The sequence below is a fragment of the Dryas octopetala genome, chromosome 5, assembly GCF_963921425.1.
Source record: "Dryas octopetala chromosome 5, drDryOcto1.1, whole genome shotgun sequence".
NCBI lineage: Eukaryota > Viridiplantae > Streptophyta > Magnoliopsida > Rosales > Rosaceae > Dryas > Dryas octopetala.
The window spans coordinates 17,493,179-17,511,019 of NC_141370.1; the positions used below are offsets into that span (position 1 = coordinate 17,493,179).

The 17,841-nt window shown below is 36.0% G+C and overlaps 2 protein-coding genes across 2 annotated transcripts; one reads left to right on the plus strand and one right to left on the minus strand.

Moving 5' to 3' along the window:
* The first annotated feature begins 8,238 nt into the window (after positions 1 to 8,238).
* On the plus strand, positions 8,239 to 10,842 carry LOC147285122 (uncharacterized). The gene is made up of 2 exons (XM_086243490.1): positions 8,239 to 8,971; positions 9,559 to 10,842. The coding sequence occupies exons 1-2, from the start codon at positions 8,402 to 8,404 to the stop codon at positions 10,405 to 10,407; spliced, it is 1,419 nt and encodes a 472-aa protein (XP_086099616.1). The 5' UTR covers positions 8,239 to 8,401; the 3' UTR covers positions 10,408 to 10,842.
* Positions 10,843 to 10,980: 138 nt separating this feature from the next.
* On the minus strand, positions 10,981 to 15,837 carry LOC147285123 (EEIG1/EHBP1 protein amino-terminal domain protein). Its single transcript, XM_086243489.1, has 3 exons — positions 15,567 to 15,837; positions 13,000 to 15,376; positions 10,981 to 12,900 (listed from the first exon to the last, which is right to left on the minus strand). The coding sequence occupies exons 2-3, from the start codon at positions 15,363 to 15,365 to the stop codon at positions 11,745 to 11,747; spliced, it is 3,522 nt and encodes a 1,173-aa protein (XP_086099615.1). The 5' UTR covers positions 15,366 to 15,376; positions 15,567 to 15,837; the 3' UTR covers positions 10,981 to 11,744.
* Positions 15,838 to 17,841: the final 2,004 nt, after the last annotated feature.

The following is a 17,841-nucleotide window of genomic DNA, read 5'->3' on the forward strand; positions in this document are numbered from 1 at the left end:
AATTCATAATTTAATATTATCATATAAATAAATTTGAGGTATTATTTATATACTTATTAATTAGTGACTTATTTTTTTAACAGTATTTGTCTCCCGTACGCATTATATTCACTTTATATCACATGAAATCTATTATATAATTTAATTTTTTTCAATATTTTTTATCAATGTAGTAAATAATATGTTAAATAAATATAATATCAAGTTTCATTCAAAATTTTCATATTTTAATAACAATTTTTATCATTTTTGTCTAATTTTATTAAATCAAATTTTCATATAAATTTTAATTAAAATTTCTTCGAAACTGAAATTTTATTCTTTGCTTAAAACCAATATACTTCAGGAAAAGCCACCATAAATATACACAAAAGACATATATGACTGCAAATTATACACTAATGGCTGTCAAATCTTACATATATATATAAATAAATTCTAGATCATTCCAATTATCTTTGAGGATTTTATGATCATTCGTAGAGGTGGATTGACAATTATGTATTAATATATTATTGCATGATCAAGTGGCCGAAAGCTGTGGGTAACCTGCTAAGACAGCTGCGCGCATGACGAATTTTAAGGATTTTTCTTGTTGAATTGTAAAATGCTTTCATGTGTAATGCTTAATTTATGAATTTATTATTACAACGTACATCAGTACATGAACAAATGCTTAATTTGTCCGAGTAGTGAATAGTTTTACAAATTAATAATGCTAGTTGTCCCATATTTTTTTTCTCACATTTGTATCTCATTTGATATGTCATTACTTTACTGGAAAGGTATTTTCTTTTCCTTTTTTAAGTTTTTTTTTTTTAATTTTTAGTATCCAATGTATGAATGTCATGTAAAATGGTATAAAATTATGATATAAAAATGTGGTAAGTGTAACTTACTGTTTACAAATATTATACTACTGGGCATCAATAGGGAAAAAACACAGGCACACATACACAGAAGATAGACATCAATTCAAAAGAATAATGTTTTTTTTTAAGACAGCGATGTACCTTTGATTAGAAAAGAATCGGCTTTTGTTTTACAAACTAATCTTTATCTTCTTCCACTAACTTGATCCCCGGATAATTCTTCTTAGTGATTCTCAACATCATCAAGAGTCTATAAATAAATAAAACAAACAAACAAACAAGAATAATTCCAATCATCTACTTTTGTTTTTGTGGAAATTCCAACCATCCACTTGTTCGTTCACATAGTAGAATTAATGGACGATTTGCATTGATACATTGTAAAAATTAGATTATCTAATTTAAAATTAATTATTAATTAATAAAGAAACTCAAAACCTTATATACTTGTGAGATTTGGAATCTTTACTATTCTTATTTTTCTTGTTTTTTTAATTTTAATTATTTATCACAAATCTAAAAAGAGTGTGATTCCGCACTCATTATTAAAATGTATTATAAATTAAGTTCTTTGTTACGCTGACACCCTTAAATATATAACTAAAATTAAAAATCAAGTAAAACATAATAGAAGATCTAAATGTATATTGTGATACATGCATGACTTAAAATTTAACATTTTTAATATGAGCTAGGTTTAAGAAATTCTTTAATATAATAGTAACATCATATAATATAATATGTTAATGCTTCTAAAAAGTGGGTTCAAAACTGGGTATTAATCTATCTAAATTATATCACCGTATACTCTAAATTCTAAACTCATATCCTACATATTGAGTGGATGTATAATATCATCTCAACTGTTACTAACATATTACACCATTGGAGGAGGTCAACCCCCCTTTCTTGTGCCCAAGTTTTCCTTCCATTTCTTGTACTAAACGACATGGGCATTGGGTCAGATGTTATTTTACCATATGCTCCATATTGGAGAAGAAAGCTCACGAGGTCAATAGTCAAAACTACATATGGAAGCTTCCAAGGGTCCTAGTGTACCACCTTGAGGCGGTTGATGGAAGCAAAGCACCTTCTTTAATTAACTAATCAAGTTTCAGACTTTAATTCGATTGGTCAAATCCCGTTGGCCGCAACCTCCATTTTTTTATCTTCAGCAGTAGCTTTCGCAGTACCAGATCCATTGATCCATCTGAAGCTAAAGGACTTCTCAGCAAACCCAGAGGAGAAACTAGAGCGAAGAAGATGGAGAAGAAGCTTTTGGGTGCAGCTATGGAGGGAAGTGTGGCGACCCTTAAAGATCTACTCCAAGAAGACCCGCTTGTTCTTGACAGAACTCTGGTTTCTTGCTTCTCCGAGACCCCACTTCACATAGCTTCGATGTTGGGTCATTTGGGTTTCGTCAAGGAGTTACTGAGTCACAAGCCCGAGTTGGCCTCCGAGTTGGACTCGAGGGGTTCGACGCCTCTCCACCTCGCCGCAGCAAAAGGGCACGCGGGGGTTGTCAAAGAGCTGCTTTTGGTGGATCCGGGGACCTGCTTGGTGAGGAACGAAGATGGGAGGACAGCCCTCCACGTGGCAGCCATCAAGGGGCGAGTTAAGGGGCGAATTATGTGTGAGACAAAGTTACTAATACCTAACTACATATATGACTGAAAATTGAGGATAAATGTTTGTTAATTCTTTTTACAACTAAATTCCAGTTCAACATAGTAGTATTAATTGTCCACCTGAATTTGTACAATGCTAATATATATATATATAGCTGATCAACATGTACGTACGTCTCAAATTTTGATTTTTCGCCTGAATTTTGTGAGAAGGAGAATGACTTCCTACCCATAAGGAGCTAGCCGATCGCATTGTTCAAAATTAATTAAGGATTAGGCAAAATTATATGATCTTTGTCTCTAGACACCTTGTTGGAGGGTTTCTTTTTTGACAGTACAGTACTTTGAGGATTGAAGTTTTCTTGTTAATTAATTTAATAATATGTAACAGAATCAATATTGAAAGCATGCGTACGTGTTAAATGGAAAAACAAATAACAAGAGACACATGTTTTTTCTTGCACTGGGAGCTAGCTAGTTCTTTGCAAAAACCTATATGTATACAGGCTCCTTCTGTTGAGGTATACCTCAACTTATTTATGTTGAGGTATACCCTTGTTGGGGCCCACACGAGTCGTTTTGCGGCGATCCGAACCGTTCGCAAGGATCATCTTCATTGATAGATCATCCTTGCAAAATATTAGTCAAATCCGAAATCATTTGTCTATCTAACTTTGATAAAACAAATGAACGGTTTCATCGAAAATATTTGGTTCGTCCATTTATTTGATCAAAGTTAGATAGGCAAATGATTTCCGATTTGACTAATTTTTTGCAAGGATGATCTATCAATAGAGATGTAAAAAATGAATGGTTCGGATTGACACAAAACGACTCGTGAAACCGTTGTAATTATATATATATCATCTGCCTTTTTTGCTCAATTTTTAAGTTTAGTTATGTATTTATTTCTCAAGGGTATAGAGTAAAAGATGAAAGGAGTTCGATCATAACCCTTTTTGGATGTGTGTGATATTAAAATCTCTATATTTATAGCCCTTAAAATTATATTATACGTTTAGTATCGAAACAAATAAAAACAAAAATAACAGAAAATTCAAATTAAAATGGGTTTATGGTTTACCCGAAACCTTACAGATTATATATAAATAAGAAAGAACAGATAGAAAACAATAATAATAGTACATATGTATGGAGTACGTGTGATATTATATGGTATGTGTTTCGTTGTAGCTCTCTCGATCATCATCTAGTTAGTTTATGTGGTTTCATGCAATCATGGAAACAATCGATGTAATGGAGGGAACCAAATCCGGTTGGAAGGCAAGTAAGTACAGCGCACTTTGCAACATGATCCAAGAATTTTGGAATATGACTTAAGATACTATCTGATAATGGAGAAGCAGAAAGTACAGAATATTGAGATCTTGAGAGAGAGGGAGAGGGTGAGGGAGGGTCCTCTGCTTGTGTTACAATATGATCAGAAGTTGCTATAAGCAAAATGATCAACATGTTAATTGTCACTATGCCTCTCCTCACATTAATTTCAGCCATGTCGATCGATCTCTTGAAGATTATCTAAATTTGTGAATAATTTTAAGTGAAGGACCAAACGATGCATGCATGATCATTTTATAGGAGTACAATGTTCAAAACGAAAATTATTTCTTTTGAAAAGAAAATGCATGCAATAAATGAAATTATTAATAAATATAGAAAAGTTGAAATTACAGTTGATTTTTGCCTTTTGGTGAAATATACTAGCTAGCTAGTTTAATTTTTTGAATAATAAAAGGTTGTCTCCGAATTATTGACGTCACAATTCACAAATTCACATTGATTTATGAGTTATATGTAATTGGTCTTTGATTACGTACAGTCATAAAACCTACCTTACTGGGCAGTCTGGGCCGGAATGAATAAATTACCAAACTTTGATTACCAGAAGTTAATTACTATTAGAAAATGGCTAATTAAATAAAATAATCAATTGTTTAAATGAAGCGAGAGAAGACTGTCTGGTACACGAAAGCTGGTCTAGGACACCCTCGATTACCCAAAAAAAATTCTACAAGGTATGATCCATTTTATTAACTGCCCAAAAGAAATTTTACTTAAAACCAATATTATACTTAATGAAAAGCCACCATGAACATAAACAAAACACATATATGGGTGCAAATTATACACGTATATGCGTATTTCTTGAATATCATAATGGCACTGTCCACTGGCGGATCCACTAAAGGAAGCAGGGGGTCCGGCGACCCTCCGAACGCCAGAGCACGAAGCCTTGAACCACCTTTGATTACATTGAACGTCAACAATTAACAGTTCACAAGTAATATATTACATTGATTTATGAGTTATAATTGGCCTTTGATTACAGCCATAAAACCTTGCTTATCTCCAAATGAATAAATTATCAAACTTTAATTACCATAAGCTACTATTAGAAAATGGCTAATTAAATAATTAGTTGTAGGGGTGGGCATCGGGCGGGTGGGAGCCCAAACCATCTCCAACTAGACGGCTCGGGACTAAACAGGTAGGATCTCAGTCGGGAACGGGTCGGAAACGGTCGGAAAATGGGTTGGCCGGGAAGGAGAAGCAGAAGCAGAAGAGATAAGATGCCAAGAAGGAAAAGGTGGCTTGCCTGAGAAATGGTGGCTGGTGGAGGTGGTTCTTGTGCTGCAATGGTGGACGATAGTGGACAGTGACGGAAATAGAGGTGGTTGGTGGCAGAAATAGAGGTGGTTGGTGGCGGAATGGAGGTGGACAGTGACGGAAATGGAGGTGGTTGCAGACTTGCAGTGCCTGAGAAGATGGTGGCTACTGGCTTTCCTGAGAAAATGGTGGATAGAAGCTTGGTGAGCGGTCCGGCTTCGACGGTCCGTGGAAGGGGGCGGGCCGACATTGGCCCGTTAGTGATCGGACGGGTCAGCTTATTGCTTGGTGGGTCAGTGGGGGTAGGCGGGCCAAGTTCGGACGGGTTGATGCCCCGTCCTAATTAGTTGTTTAAATGAAGCGAGAAGCCTTTCAATTTTCTTTATTATTATTTTTTTTTTTTTGTAAAGAGAAGACTTCCAATTAAAAGTTACTAATTAATTACAAGGTATGAGCCATTTTAAACTTCCAAAAGAAATTTTACTTAAAACCAATGAGGAAAATTTCATTTTTTGGGGTGGGCAAAATTTTATAAAAATACCAAGATATTTTCGTCATGATTTCGGAAATTGCGCCGAAATTTTGGCGAAAATATCTGCTGAGAAAGAGGAATGGTGAGAGAGAAATAGATGAGAGAGATGAGACCTGGTGTGTTGCTGCTGGAAGAGAGAAAAATTGGGGTTTTGAGATAATTTTTGATTTGTTTATCATATTACTGTGTTACGAAGGTTAGTATAAGGATCTAAGATTGGAGGAACTGAAGCGAATCGTTTTGGAGAACTCTGCAGAGTCTGAGTCTCAGAGAGACAATGAGAAGAAAGCCCTGCGAGACTTGTTGAGGGAGAAGAGGTTGGCATTGTTGTAAAAATTCAGTGTGTGTGTGTGTGTTGCGCTGGTAATGAGTTTTTCAACCAACATGACAGATGTGTCCTTTGCTCATCTGTTTGATGGGCTTTTAAAAGTCCAGATGGCTCTGAGTGTTTGGGGCCTTTGGGCTCTTCAATAAATAGTATTTTGGCTCAGAATAATTATATTGTAATACTTATTTAATTCATTATATTGAATTCATGATATTGCATTATTTTTAAATAATGATATTGCACTATATTCATCTTATTGCATTATATTATACTTATTTAATTCATAATTTAATATTATCATATAAATAAATTTGAGGTATTATTTATATACTTATTAATTAGTGACTTATTTTTTTAACAGTATTTGTCTCCCGTACGCATTATATTCACTTTATATCACATGAAATCTATTATATAATTTAATTTTTTTCAATATTTTTTATCAATGTAGTAAATAATATGTTAAATAAATATAATATCAAGTTTCATTCAAAATTTTCATATTTTAATAACAATTTTTATCATTTTTGTCTAATTTTATTAAATCAAATTTTCATATAAATTTTAATTAAAATTTCTTCGAAACTGAAATTTTATTCTTTGCTTAAAACCAATATACTTCAGGAAAAGCCACCATAAATATACACAAAAGACATATATGACTGCAAATTATACACTAATGGCTGTCAAATCTTACATATATATATAAATAAATTCTAGATCATTCCAATTATCTTTGAGGATTTTATGATCATTCGTAGAGGTGGATTGACAATTATGTATTAATATATTATTGCATGATCAAGTGGCCGAAAGCTGTGGGTAACCTGCTAAGACAGCTGCGCGCATGACGAATTTTAAGGATTTTTCTTGTTGAATTGTAAAATGCTTTCATGTGTAATGCTTAATTTATGAATTTATTATTACAACGTACATCAGTACATGAACAAATGCTTAATTTGTCCGAGTAGTGAATAGTTTTACAAATTAATAATGCTAGTTGTCCCATATTTTTTTTCTCACATTTGTATCTCATTTGATATGTCATTACTTTACTGGAAAGGTATTTTCTTTTCCTTTTTTAAGTTTTTTTTTTTTAATTTTTAGTATCCAATGTATGAATGTCATGTAAAATGGTATAAAATTATGATATAAAAATGTGGTAAGTGTAACTTACTGTTTACAAATATTATACTACTGGGCATCAATAGGGAAAAAACACAGGCACACATACACAGAAGATAGACATCAATTCAAAAGAATAATGTTTTTTTTTAAGACAGCGATGTACCTTTGATTAGAAAAGAATCGGCTTTTGTTTTACAAACTAATCTTTATCTTCTTCCACTAACTTGATCCCCGGATAATTCTTCTTAGTGATTCTCAACATCATCAAGAGTCTATAAATAAATAAAACAAACAAACAAACAAGAATAATTCCAATCATCTACTTTTGTTTTTGTGGAAATTCCAACCATCCACTTGTTCGTTCACATAGTAGAATTAATGGACGATTTGCATTGATACATTGTAAAAATTAGATTATCTAATTTAAAATTAATTATTAATTAATAAAGAAACTCAAAACCTTATATACTTGTGAGATTTGGAATCTTTACTATTCTTATTTTTCTTGTTTTTTTAATTTTAATTATTTATCACAAATCTAAAAAGAGTGTGATTCCGCACTCATTATTAAAATGTATTATAAATTAAGTTCTTTGTTACGCTGACACCCTTAAATATATAACTAAAATTAAAAATCAAGTAAAACATAATAGAAGATCTAAATGTATATTGTGATACATGCATGACTTAAAATTTAACATTTTTAATATGAGCTAGGTTTAAGAAATTCTTTAATATAATAGTAACATCATATAATATAATATGTTAATGCTTCTAAAAAGTGGGTTCAAAACTGGGTATTAATCTATCTAAATTATATCACCGTATACTCTAAATTCTAAACTCATATCCTACATATTGAGTGGATGTATAATATCATCTCAACTGTTACTAACATATTACACCATTGGAGGAGGTCAACCCCCCTTTCTTGTGCCCAAGTTTTCCTTCCATTTCTTGTACTAAACGACATGGGCATTGGGTCAGATGTTATTTTACCATATGCTCCATATTGGAGAAGAAAGCTCACGAGGTCAATAGTCAAAACTACATATGGAAGCTTCCAAGGGTCCTAGTGTACCACCTTGAGGCGGTTGATGGAAGCAAAGCACCTTCTTTAATTAACTAATCAAGTTTCAGACTTTAATTCGATTGGTCAAATCCCGTTGGCCGCAACCTCCATTTTTTTATCTTCAGCAGTAGCTTTCGCAGTACCAGATCCATTGATCCATCTGAAGCTAAAGGACTTCTCAGCAAACCCAGAGGAGAAACTAGAGCGAAGAAGATGGAGAAGAAGCTTTTGGGTGCAGCTATGGAGGGAAGTGTGGCGACCCTTAAAGATCTACTCCAAGAAGACCCGCTTGTTCTTGACAGAACTCTGGTTTCTTGCTTCTCCGAGACCCCACTTCACATAGCTTCGATGTTGGGTCATTTGGGTTTCGTCAAGGAGTTACTGAGTCACAAGCCCGAGTTGGCCTCCGAGTTGGACTCGAGGGGTTCGACGCCTCTCCACCTCGCCGCAGCAAAAGGGCACGCGGGGGTTGTCAAAGAGCTGCTTTTGGTGGATCCGGGGACCTGCTTGGTGAGGAACGAAGATGGGAGGACAGCCCTCCACGTGGCAGCCATCAAGGGGCGAGTTAAGGTGGTCAGTGAGTTGGTCCGAGTCAACGTTGAGTCGACTCGCGCGTTGACTGACAGAGGTGAGACTGTGCTGCACTTGTGCGTTGGGCATAATCGGTTGGAGGGGTTGAAGGTTTTGGTTGACGCTATTGGTAAAGATCATGAGCTTGTGAATTGGAAGGATTGTGATGGTAACACCATTTTGCATATTGCTATGGCCAAGAAGCAAATTGAGGTATTCTTCTTTAAGTTTTTTATTGTCTATAACTCAATGATCTTTAGAAACCATACTGATTTTTATGTTTTAAAACTATTAATTGATGCTTATGAAATTTGGGATTTGGAGATAAGCATATGCAATCTTTTTGGTTTTTTTTTTTTGGTAGAAAGCTTGTGCAATCTTTTAGCAATATAGTTTTTAATGTTAAATGCATTAGTAAAAGAAGATATTTTTGCGTTTGGAGATGAAATGGGATTAGGGGTTAGCTGTAGTTGCAGTTTAGGAACAAGGAAACATGAGAACAGGATAATACACAAGCCCTTGTTGGTAGTTTTCTGTTTATTAATGGCATTTCCCATTTTCCCACTTGAGAAACTTTGCAGCTTTGATTAGAGCTCATATCAGAAACATTAAACATGCAGCAGTTAGAGATTATTGACATTAATAAGTTATAGAAATTGGTTCATTATGTAAGTTGAATCATACTGTGTTTGTCCTGCTGAACATTTGTTAAATTCTACTTTACATCTCTTAAAAGTGACTGAATTTGTGTGGTTAGTTGCAACTTTCTTTACAACATAGGTGTTTGTGAATTTGTGCAGATCATTAAGTTCTTGCTTACTACCGGAGTGCATGTGAATGCGTTGAATTCAAACAGCTCTACGGCTTTAGACATTCTAATGCAGAGTCCTAGAGATTTGAGGGATATGGAGATTCAGGATTCTCTTCAAAGTGTAGGGGCTAAAAGTGCAAAGGATGTATGTCCCATTGTGCACAACTGGGTTCCAACAAAAGAACGTCAGATGACAAGACGTCTAGGTTCAGCAGTATCCTCAAAGGAGAGTGATTCTAAGAAACCAGCTGCGAATCAGAAGCCTAGTGATTGGCTTGGTAGGAAGAGAAGTTCATTGATGGTGGTGGCATCTCTACTTGCAACTATAGCCTTCCAAGCTGCAATAACCCCACCAGGAGGTGTTTGGCAGGATGACCTGAAAGTCGATGAAAATGGCAACCCTGTGGACAAACCTCACTCCGTAGGAACATCTGTCATGGCATATAACCAGGCAAAAGAGTATGGTCTATTCATGATTTTTAACACAATCTCTTTCCTTACATCCCTAAGCATAATCCTTCTGCTTGTTAGTGGGCTACCTATAAAACGGAGGAGGTGGATGTGGATACAAATGGTCATAATGTGGGTTGCCATCACTACGCTAGTAATAACTTACTTCATCGCTCTCCGTCACATGTCACCTGATGACCAAGATGTGCAAGGCACGTTGCGTCAGGTAACAGAGATATCAGTCTTGACATGGTTGTGTTTGATGCTTGTTGTTTTCGTAGGCAATGTTATTCGTATGAATTTATGGGTTCTCAGAAAGTATGGTTATATTAAGCAAAAAGAGGAAGGACCATCAGCTACAATTGATGATGAGCTGGATGAGGTATAAATTGAGGATTACAGTGAATAGAAATCTCACTTTTATATGGCTTGACAACACAGAACTTGGCATTGCAGTCTTGTTGGTCATTGATGTGTTTAACACTGGATTCATTTATACATACATTCGTGTGTGGGAACGGCTTGTGATATATGGGTTTCAAAGTCTCTTAGAAAGTTTTGGTGCAGAGCCTTGTCGAGTATGAGCTTGAGCGCTTGAAGGTCCGTTTTTCAGCAGCAAATTTGGATGAAGATATTGTGGTCAAGTCTTTTTTTATCTGATTGTTTCGGTCGGTAGGCTAAAGTCCCCATTCTTGTATATCTATTCCTCTGTTAATGGCATGCTTCATGTGTTTGCATTTTATCTGCCATCCTTGTAAATTTTGAGGGACATATACATCATTCTGATTGTTTCAGTTGGCATAATAAGAATGACATTGTTGTACTCCACTTTGTTAATGTATACAGTATGTGGAGGCATTCTTTGATTAACAACAATTGCGTGCTCGGTTGTTGGGGGTGGTTGGCGTGTGGTGGGTTTGTCCTCGGAATTTTATCTTCTGATGGTGTAGGGGAATAAAAATTCTGATGCAAGTATGAAAATTTTGTAGTATTCTTGGCGTTTGCTGACCAAGTCTGAAGTCAACTTGTCCACAGGATAAAAGAAGTCCATGTCGGCATAAGATGCCTCTCGTCTATTGAAAATCTCATCATCCACATTAACTGAAGAAAGAAATTTGTATAGGTTGGATGTATATAACTTCAGTTTCATGACAATTAGATGTGACTCATCACATGACAATAGAATCCACATCACTTGCCATCAATGGAAAAATCATTGAAAATTGAGGATTATTGATTTTTTCTTTAAATGTCAAGATAATACAAAAATTTATTCATTTCATCGCAAAACAATCCAATTGGTACACGCCAAGAACAGCATTCAAAGGCTTTCAATATTTCTACAGTAAGGTCCAGAACATGTACATTTTTCCACGCAAAGATCACCAGCTAGCTGCTGTGAATGAAACACAATTCCCTCACAAGGCATACATTACAATTCTTGCATGTGTACTTACGAACATATGGATTTACAGCAGAGAAATGAAGATATAGCAAGACCTATTCTCTTTTCTCTCATATTGCCGGTGGTTGACCGTGATTCAAGTGAATACAAGAAATAACCTCACAAGCACAACAATCAACCTTTTCTCGTCCCACGGAACATCTTGTTTACGTGGATTCCATTGACAGCCCAGCTGATCATAATGGAGAGGTCAAAAACATTACCCAATTTGGAACCACTAAGAGATTAACCATTTCCCACAAAAGGGTAAAACCATCCACTCAGGACAATTTGATAGTTTCATTCGGAAAAATAACATTTGGGTTCCTTATATGGGGATTTAGTGCTGCCAATTCCTTCCATTTCGCTCCATTACCATGAACGCGAGATGAGATGCTCCACAAGGTATCACCGGGCTGCACCTTTGTTGTTGCTGGAGTAGAGGATTTGGGAGCAGCCTTTGACTTCATAAACGGATGCTTATTACTTTTCCCCATTCCATTAGCAAGCAACCAGCGGGAGCCAGACTGTTGCTGGTTCGCAGTACCCCATAGCTTCTTTTTGGCAGGCTCAGTTTTCAGACCTGCAACATGGACTTCAGTGATTCTAAACTGTGCAATACCTTCCTCTTCAGAAGGTTTCTCATCTTCTCTCTCCTCTTTTTTTTCCTCTTTTACCACTGATCCAGACTCCTCATCCTCTTCATTACTCTTCCTCAGTTCTGAAACCGTGCTGTATATTTTCGGCTTTGGTGGGAGAAACACTCTCTCTACTTGAATAAGAGCAAGCATTGGTGCTCCTACAGGCTCATAGTTTCGTAGTGGATCACGAAGTTGCACCATTAGTGCTACTGTGAAATTGTTTCCCAATAAACCACACTTTCTGCTTTTGCCACGCCTTCTCTCTCCCTTTGACCCTCCACGAATCATGTCCAAAGAGTTTGCATGATGAGCTGCAAGGATTTTAGAAGTCCGCTCACTAATATGATATTCATCATCAATTTCACCAGAATCGAGTTTCATCCATTCATCAAGTGTTAATGAGAGGCCCATTAGTCCGTCAAGATCACTGCCACTGTCTTTTATGTTCAACAACTGCAATCCAGCAGCTCCCTCCAAACCAAGTAATTCACCAACATTAACCCCCTTACCCTGGAGAGCTGAGATTTCAGCAACTGGCTGTGCACTGATGTTTGAAGGTGCATCCGCATCGGACATCCCAGATTGTATTCTCAACCCTTCAATTGAAAGGGCTTCAATTTTATCCATGGCCAAAGGAGCAAGATCTTCTAGAGAAACATATTCTGAGCCCATCTCATTTCCTACTGCATTTGAACTAAACTTATTAGACTTAGGCACCAACGAACTGCCTTTGACTCTTGTTAACGCATCAAATGCATCTTGCCCAACAACTGATTCATGCTGCAACAAACATTCCCTGCAACAATAAGAAACAAAATACAATAAGTTAACATTCACCAAAGATGTCAAGGAATAATTGGACTATAACTTCACAAACAAGGGCTAACCCACAAACCTCTGAGGTCCTTCCAAAGCAGGCACAGCTTCCCATGCTACTTGCTGCATGGTCTTTCCAGTGATATCTTCCATGGGCATTAACTTATTTGCCTGCATAGAAAGCTTCTCAATTCCCACGGATGCCAAATGCTGCAATATCTCCATTACCCCAGAACCCATTTCTGCTGGTACCACAACTGGGCTAGAAACCTGCATGATCAAGTCCCCGCCGCTTTTAGCATTTCTGAAAAGTGAGGGATTCATGGACCGTAAAAACCCTCCATTCTTTGTCTGAAGAAAAGGACCTAACCCTTCTCCAAGGGGTGGCAATTCAAGTGGTTCTTCAAGAGACGAATCTATTGGACTTCCAAAACCAGAAGAGCTGTTTGGTGGAGAATGCTGAAAAGCCATCTCATTCAAGCCCCACTCACGCATTAATGCTTCTGTCTCCAAGTCTTCCAACATTTTGGCCTTTGCTTTACTCCTTGCTGGCTCAGTTGCCATCTGATGCTCCTCCTCTGCAGCTTGAATCACAGACGAAAGTTCAAAACTCTCAGATATGCTCCCCCAACCAGACTCTGTTGCAGAAGTGTAGCCATATTCTGCTTGATCACCATTGCCTAAGTCAAAATCAAATAAAGAACAACCCTCAGCAAGGGCCTCCTTCTCAAATTGTCTTAGCAGACGTTCTCTTGGAGACTCAAGATCACTCTCAGAACTCAGGCAAGATGGACTATGCTCTATCCCTAGCATGCTCAAGAACTCATTTGCAACAGAATCTGTAACATCATCCAAGCTATACGACCTCCCCATCACATTTGTCTTATAAGTTGATTTATCTTCCACATAACATTGTTGGTGTTCATGAGTTTCTAGTGCCACATAACATTTTTGGTGTTCAGGGGATTCTAGTGCCACATAACATTTTTGGAGTTCAGGAGATGATTCTAGTGCCACAAAACATTTTTGGTGTTCAGGAGATGATTCTAGTGCTGCTGCCTCCAAATCCGACACAATTTTTAAAGCTGACTCTAGTTCTTTCATGAGTGATTCTTTGGTACATAAGCCATCTTCTTTGGAAGTGGACCCACATACAACAAGCTCATCTGCACAACTACCTTTTCCCTCAACCTGAGAATCAAGCTTAGTTTCGTCTTCAACAACCTGTAAACCAGTGGTGATTTCGGCAGCATGACTTTCTGCAGGAGAGGCATCAACAGCCTCTGTAATAACTTCTGATTCCATCAGTTCCTTTGATGGCAATTCTATGCCCTGTTCAACTACAGAAAAGTCATCATCTTCACACTCAGTTTCTACTTTTTCTTTACCGGAATCAGGCAAAGGGAAGGCATTTGTTTTGACAGGCTGAAGATTCTCAGTGGACACATCAACTGGAGTTTCCGATTTCTCTTCTTCATCAAATTTCTGATAAAGCATAGTTACCGAACTGGAAAGTTCCGACCTTGATACTGGCAAGACCTCATGAAGATCCTTTATGTCCTCTCCGGATGAGGCCCATAAACGCTGACTAGGAAGACTTTCAACACGCCGTATACTACTTTTGCCATCAACCTGACCACATGCCATCCCTGCTTTTTCTATATTTGACTTATTCTGCCTCAAAATCAATGTCTCAGGAACATTCTGGCTATTTCTTGTTGCACTGGGATTATCCCCAAGCACTGTATACCCAAAACTAACATTCATTACAGCACCTTTAGCCTTTCCAGATAATTTAAAACTCGTTGTCCAGTTCCCCGAGCTCTTCTCCTCCTCTAACTCCTCCAATGTCAGCGGAAGCAACCTCGTGAGATCAATCCTATGTTTCCCCAAATCAAGTTCCGGTGCACCAAACACAGAAGCATATAGCAAAAAGTGCTTTGCCTCATACTTCGCCGAATGGTGGGGCCCACTCCTACTACCATATACTGAGCATGTGTGAGTCAATTTCTCTTCAAATTTGGCCATGCCTTGAAAAACCTTCACTGGATTAGTAACGAAAATCCCATCCCGCCTCTTCCAGTGTACACAAAGACTAATATCTTTCAAATTGGAGGGTAACCCTTCAATGGAATGGACTTGAAGAGAAAAGCAGCAGTTAAACCTACGGTTTCGGATATGGGACAAGGCCTTCATGGGCTTCCAATTCCAAAAGGACCTCTTCTCTTTGTGTGATGAGTTATCACCAACAGATTTAGCTTTTGATTTTGGATCAGGTAAGCGGGTCTTTAGAGATTGCGATGGGTTACTCGCCGCAGGAAGTGAACTCCTAGAGGGGTTTTTGTCTACATATAGGGCTTTGCTTATAGTCTCGATCTCCTTCAACAGTTTCCGATTACTTGAATCCCCACCCATTTTCTTCCCACCTTCAAATTTTGACAGCATCGTCTACTTTTCTACACACAAATCCCCAAAATTGAAATGAAAACAAAACAAACAATCAGATTAAGCAAACCCCATTTCTACAAATTCGAAAAATCTTGACAATTCAAATTCATTGGGTATTCCTCTTTTCTCACAGAAAACGTAAATACAATAAAATTGCATTGAAATTTAAAAAATTACAAAAAGTGAAATCTTAATTACCTAATGGAGCTGGGTGGCGACAGAAACCTGCTGGTAAATCAGAACCAGAAACCCTAAACTACTCGATCCAAGCCTTTTGCTTCTGGAAATTCAAAGTTGGAATTTCGGAGAGAAAAAGTAAAAGGGTTTTAAATTAAAGAGGAAGGGGGGAAAGAAACCCCAAAATCTTACAGAACTGTCAGAAAGAGAGAGTTTCGGAGTTTTCTGAGCCGCGTTTATGTCACCAAAACTCCCTCTGTCACTCTCTCTCTCTCTCTCTCTCTCTCTCTCTCTCTCTCTCTCTCTCTCTCAAAAACTCTGAAAACTCTGAATTTGCCGCTGCCTCTTTCAAACCAAAATATAACAAATTTACCACAATTTAACAAAAACGATATATTTCAAAATAAACATACCTTATCAAAAAAACAAACTAAATAAAATGTGTAATTCATCATAGACCCATATACTTTTGAATATTATTGTTTCCTGCTATTTTCTATTTTTCTATATTTATTCTTTTAGCCTACCGATTTTGTATCTTTGTATCTAGTCCTTTTTCCTCTTTCTTGTTCTTTTTTGTTTCTTTGTGTTCAATTAAAACTTAAAAGATAAATAATGTATCCCTCTTTCACCAAGAAAAAGATAAATAATGCATAAATAAGGGTGACAATGCAATTGTTGGGTATCTCAGTTGAAATGACTGTATAATTTCCCACAAATTATAATGTACTTAAATTCGATCTTTCTTTCCCTCAAATCAGAAAATAATAATAATAATAATAAGGATGACAATTTGTGTTAGCAAAATATGTTTGTGTCGTATATCTCAAGTTCGTGTTAAATAATAATCTACTATAATTGACTCCTTAAATACTAATTCAACTTGTTTACTAATTCCTTAGTATTCAAATTAATTCATATATTTTTAAGTTAAGAACTTAAAATTAAGTTCTTATTTTATTTTTAAATCAAACTCATCACTTATACATTTATCATCTAAATTTACATATTAAAACATATATTGGGTGCTTTAATTTGTTAAATAATATCGATAAATAGAAGACGCGTGTTGATTAGAGCAATTAGGAAAAGTAAAGACACAGAAAGCAAATGAGCATATACTTGGTTGATCATTGATATATCCAATAAGTGCTGATGAATTAAGTTATGAATTATTTCCCATGCCATGCGGGCCTAGTTTTTGTTAATTGTGATTAAATTTCCTCAACTAACAAATAAAGTGTAATAAGATGGATGAAATACCCACAAGAACTTGTGGGCACCCATGTAATTAGCCCAAAATAAATATTTTGTCTTTTTGTATGAGAAAGGAGAAAATGAGTTGCATGAAGGGGAACAAGGCATATATGTCCCGTTTGGTTTCTGTGAAAATACTGCTTGTTAGTTTTTTATGCCTTTATAAATACTTTGCTTCCAGTGGCCAAAAAGAAAAAAGAAACACTTTGCTTCCATAACCATTAACATGGTTTGGCTAACTACTTCAGAAAATGAAGCCTGTTTAATTTGCAAGTGTCTATGTTGTACGCAAAGCAATTAAAATATACCTTAATACTTTGGACCTCTTATTTGAGACAATTTGTTTAATGAAATAAAATAATAATGTGTATGCTAATGAGCATAATTAAAGGTACGTGGGCACTATGTTTTGATTTTCAACAAAAACAAAAAAATCTAATTAATGTTATGCGTGTATAATTTTCTCAGTTGCATACTTGAATGCATGCACCTTTTTGGTGGGCTAAAAAACATACCGTAAATCATGAGGTCTTATATATAATTTTTTCTAGAATTCTCTTATCTTGTTTTCTCACCCACATTTGAATTCCCTTGTGAAATCACATCAAAGGCATCTCTATTTTGAAAGAACTTTATTCCCACTTGGTTTTGGAACTTTAGTGCATATGATGATAAAATTGGAGACCGAACAAAATAATAATAATAATAATAATAATATTCAAGTATATATAGTCTATGTAGTATGTCGGATTCTAATAAAACGATGTATATGACTTTTCTTTTATACTAAAATGAAGTAACTCTTAGCTTATTTTATTTTTTTAAACTTATTTTCTCACATTCCCGCTTCATCATTTGGGCTATAGATATAATTTATTGTTTCTCCCACAATGTGCTATCTTAGATTCTTAATTTTAGAATTTGTCTCTAATATTGAATGAAAAATATAATATTAATGTGGAATGTGAGAATAAGCAACATATATGGCCATGAGATTCAAATTGCTCTTTCAAGTACATTCTACATTAATTCCACATCT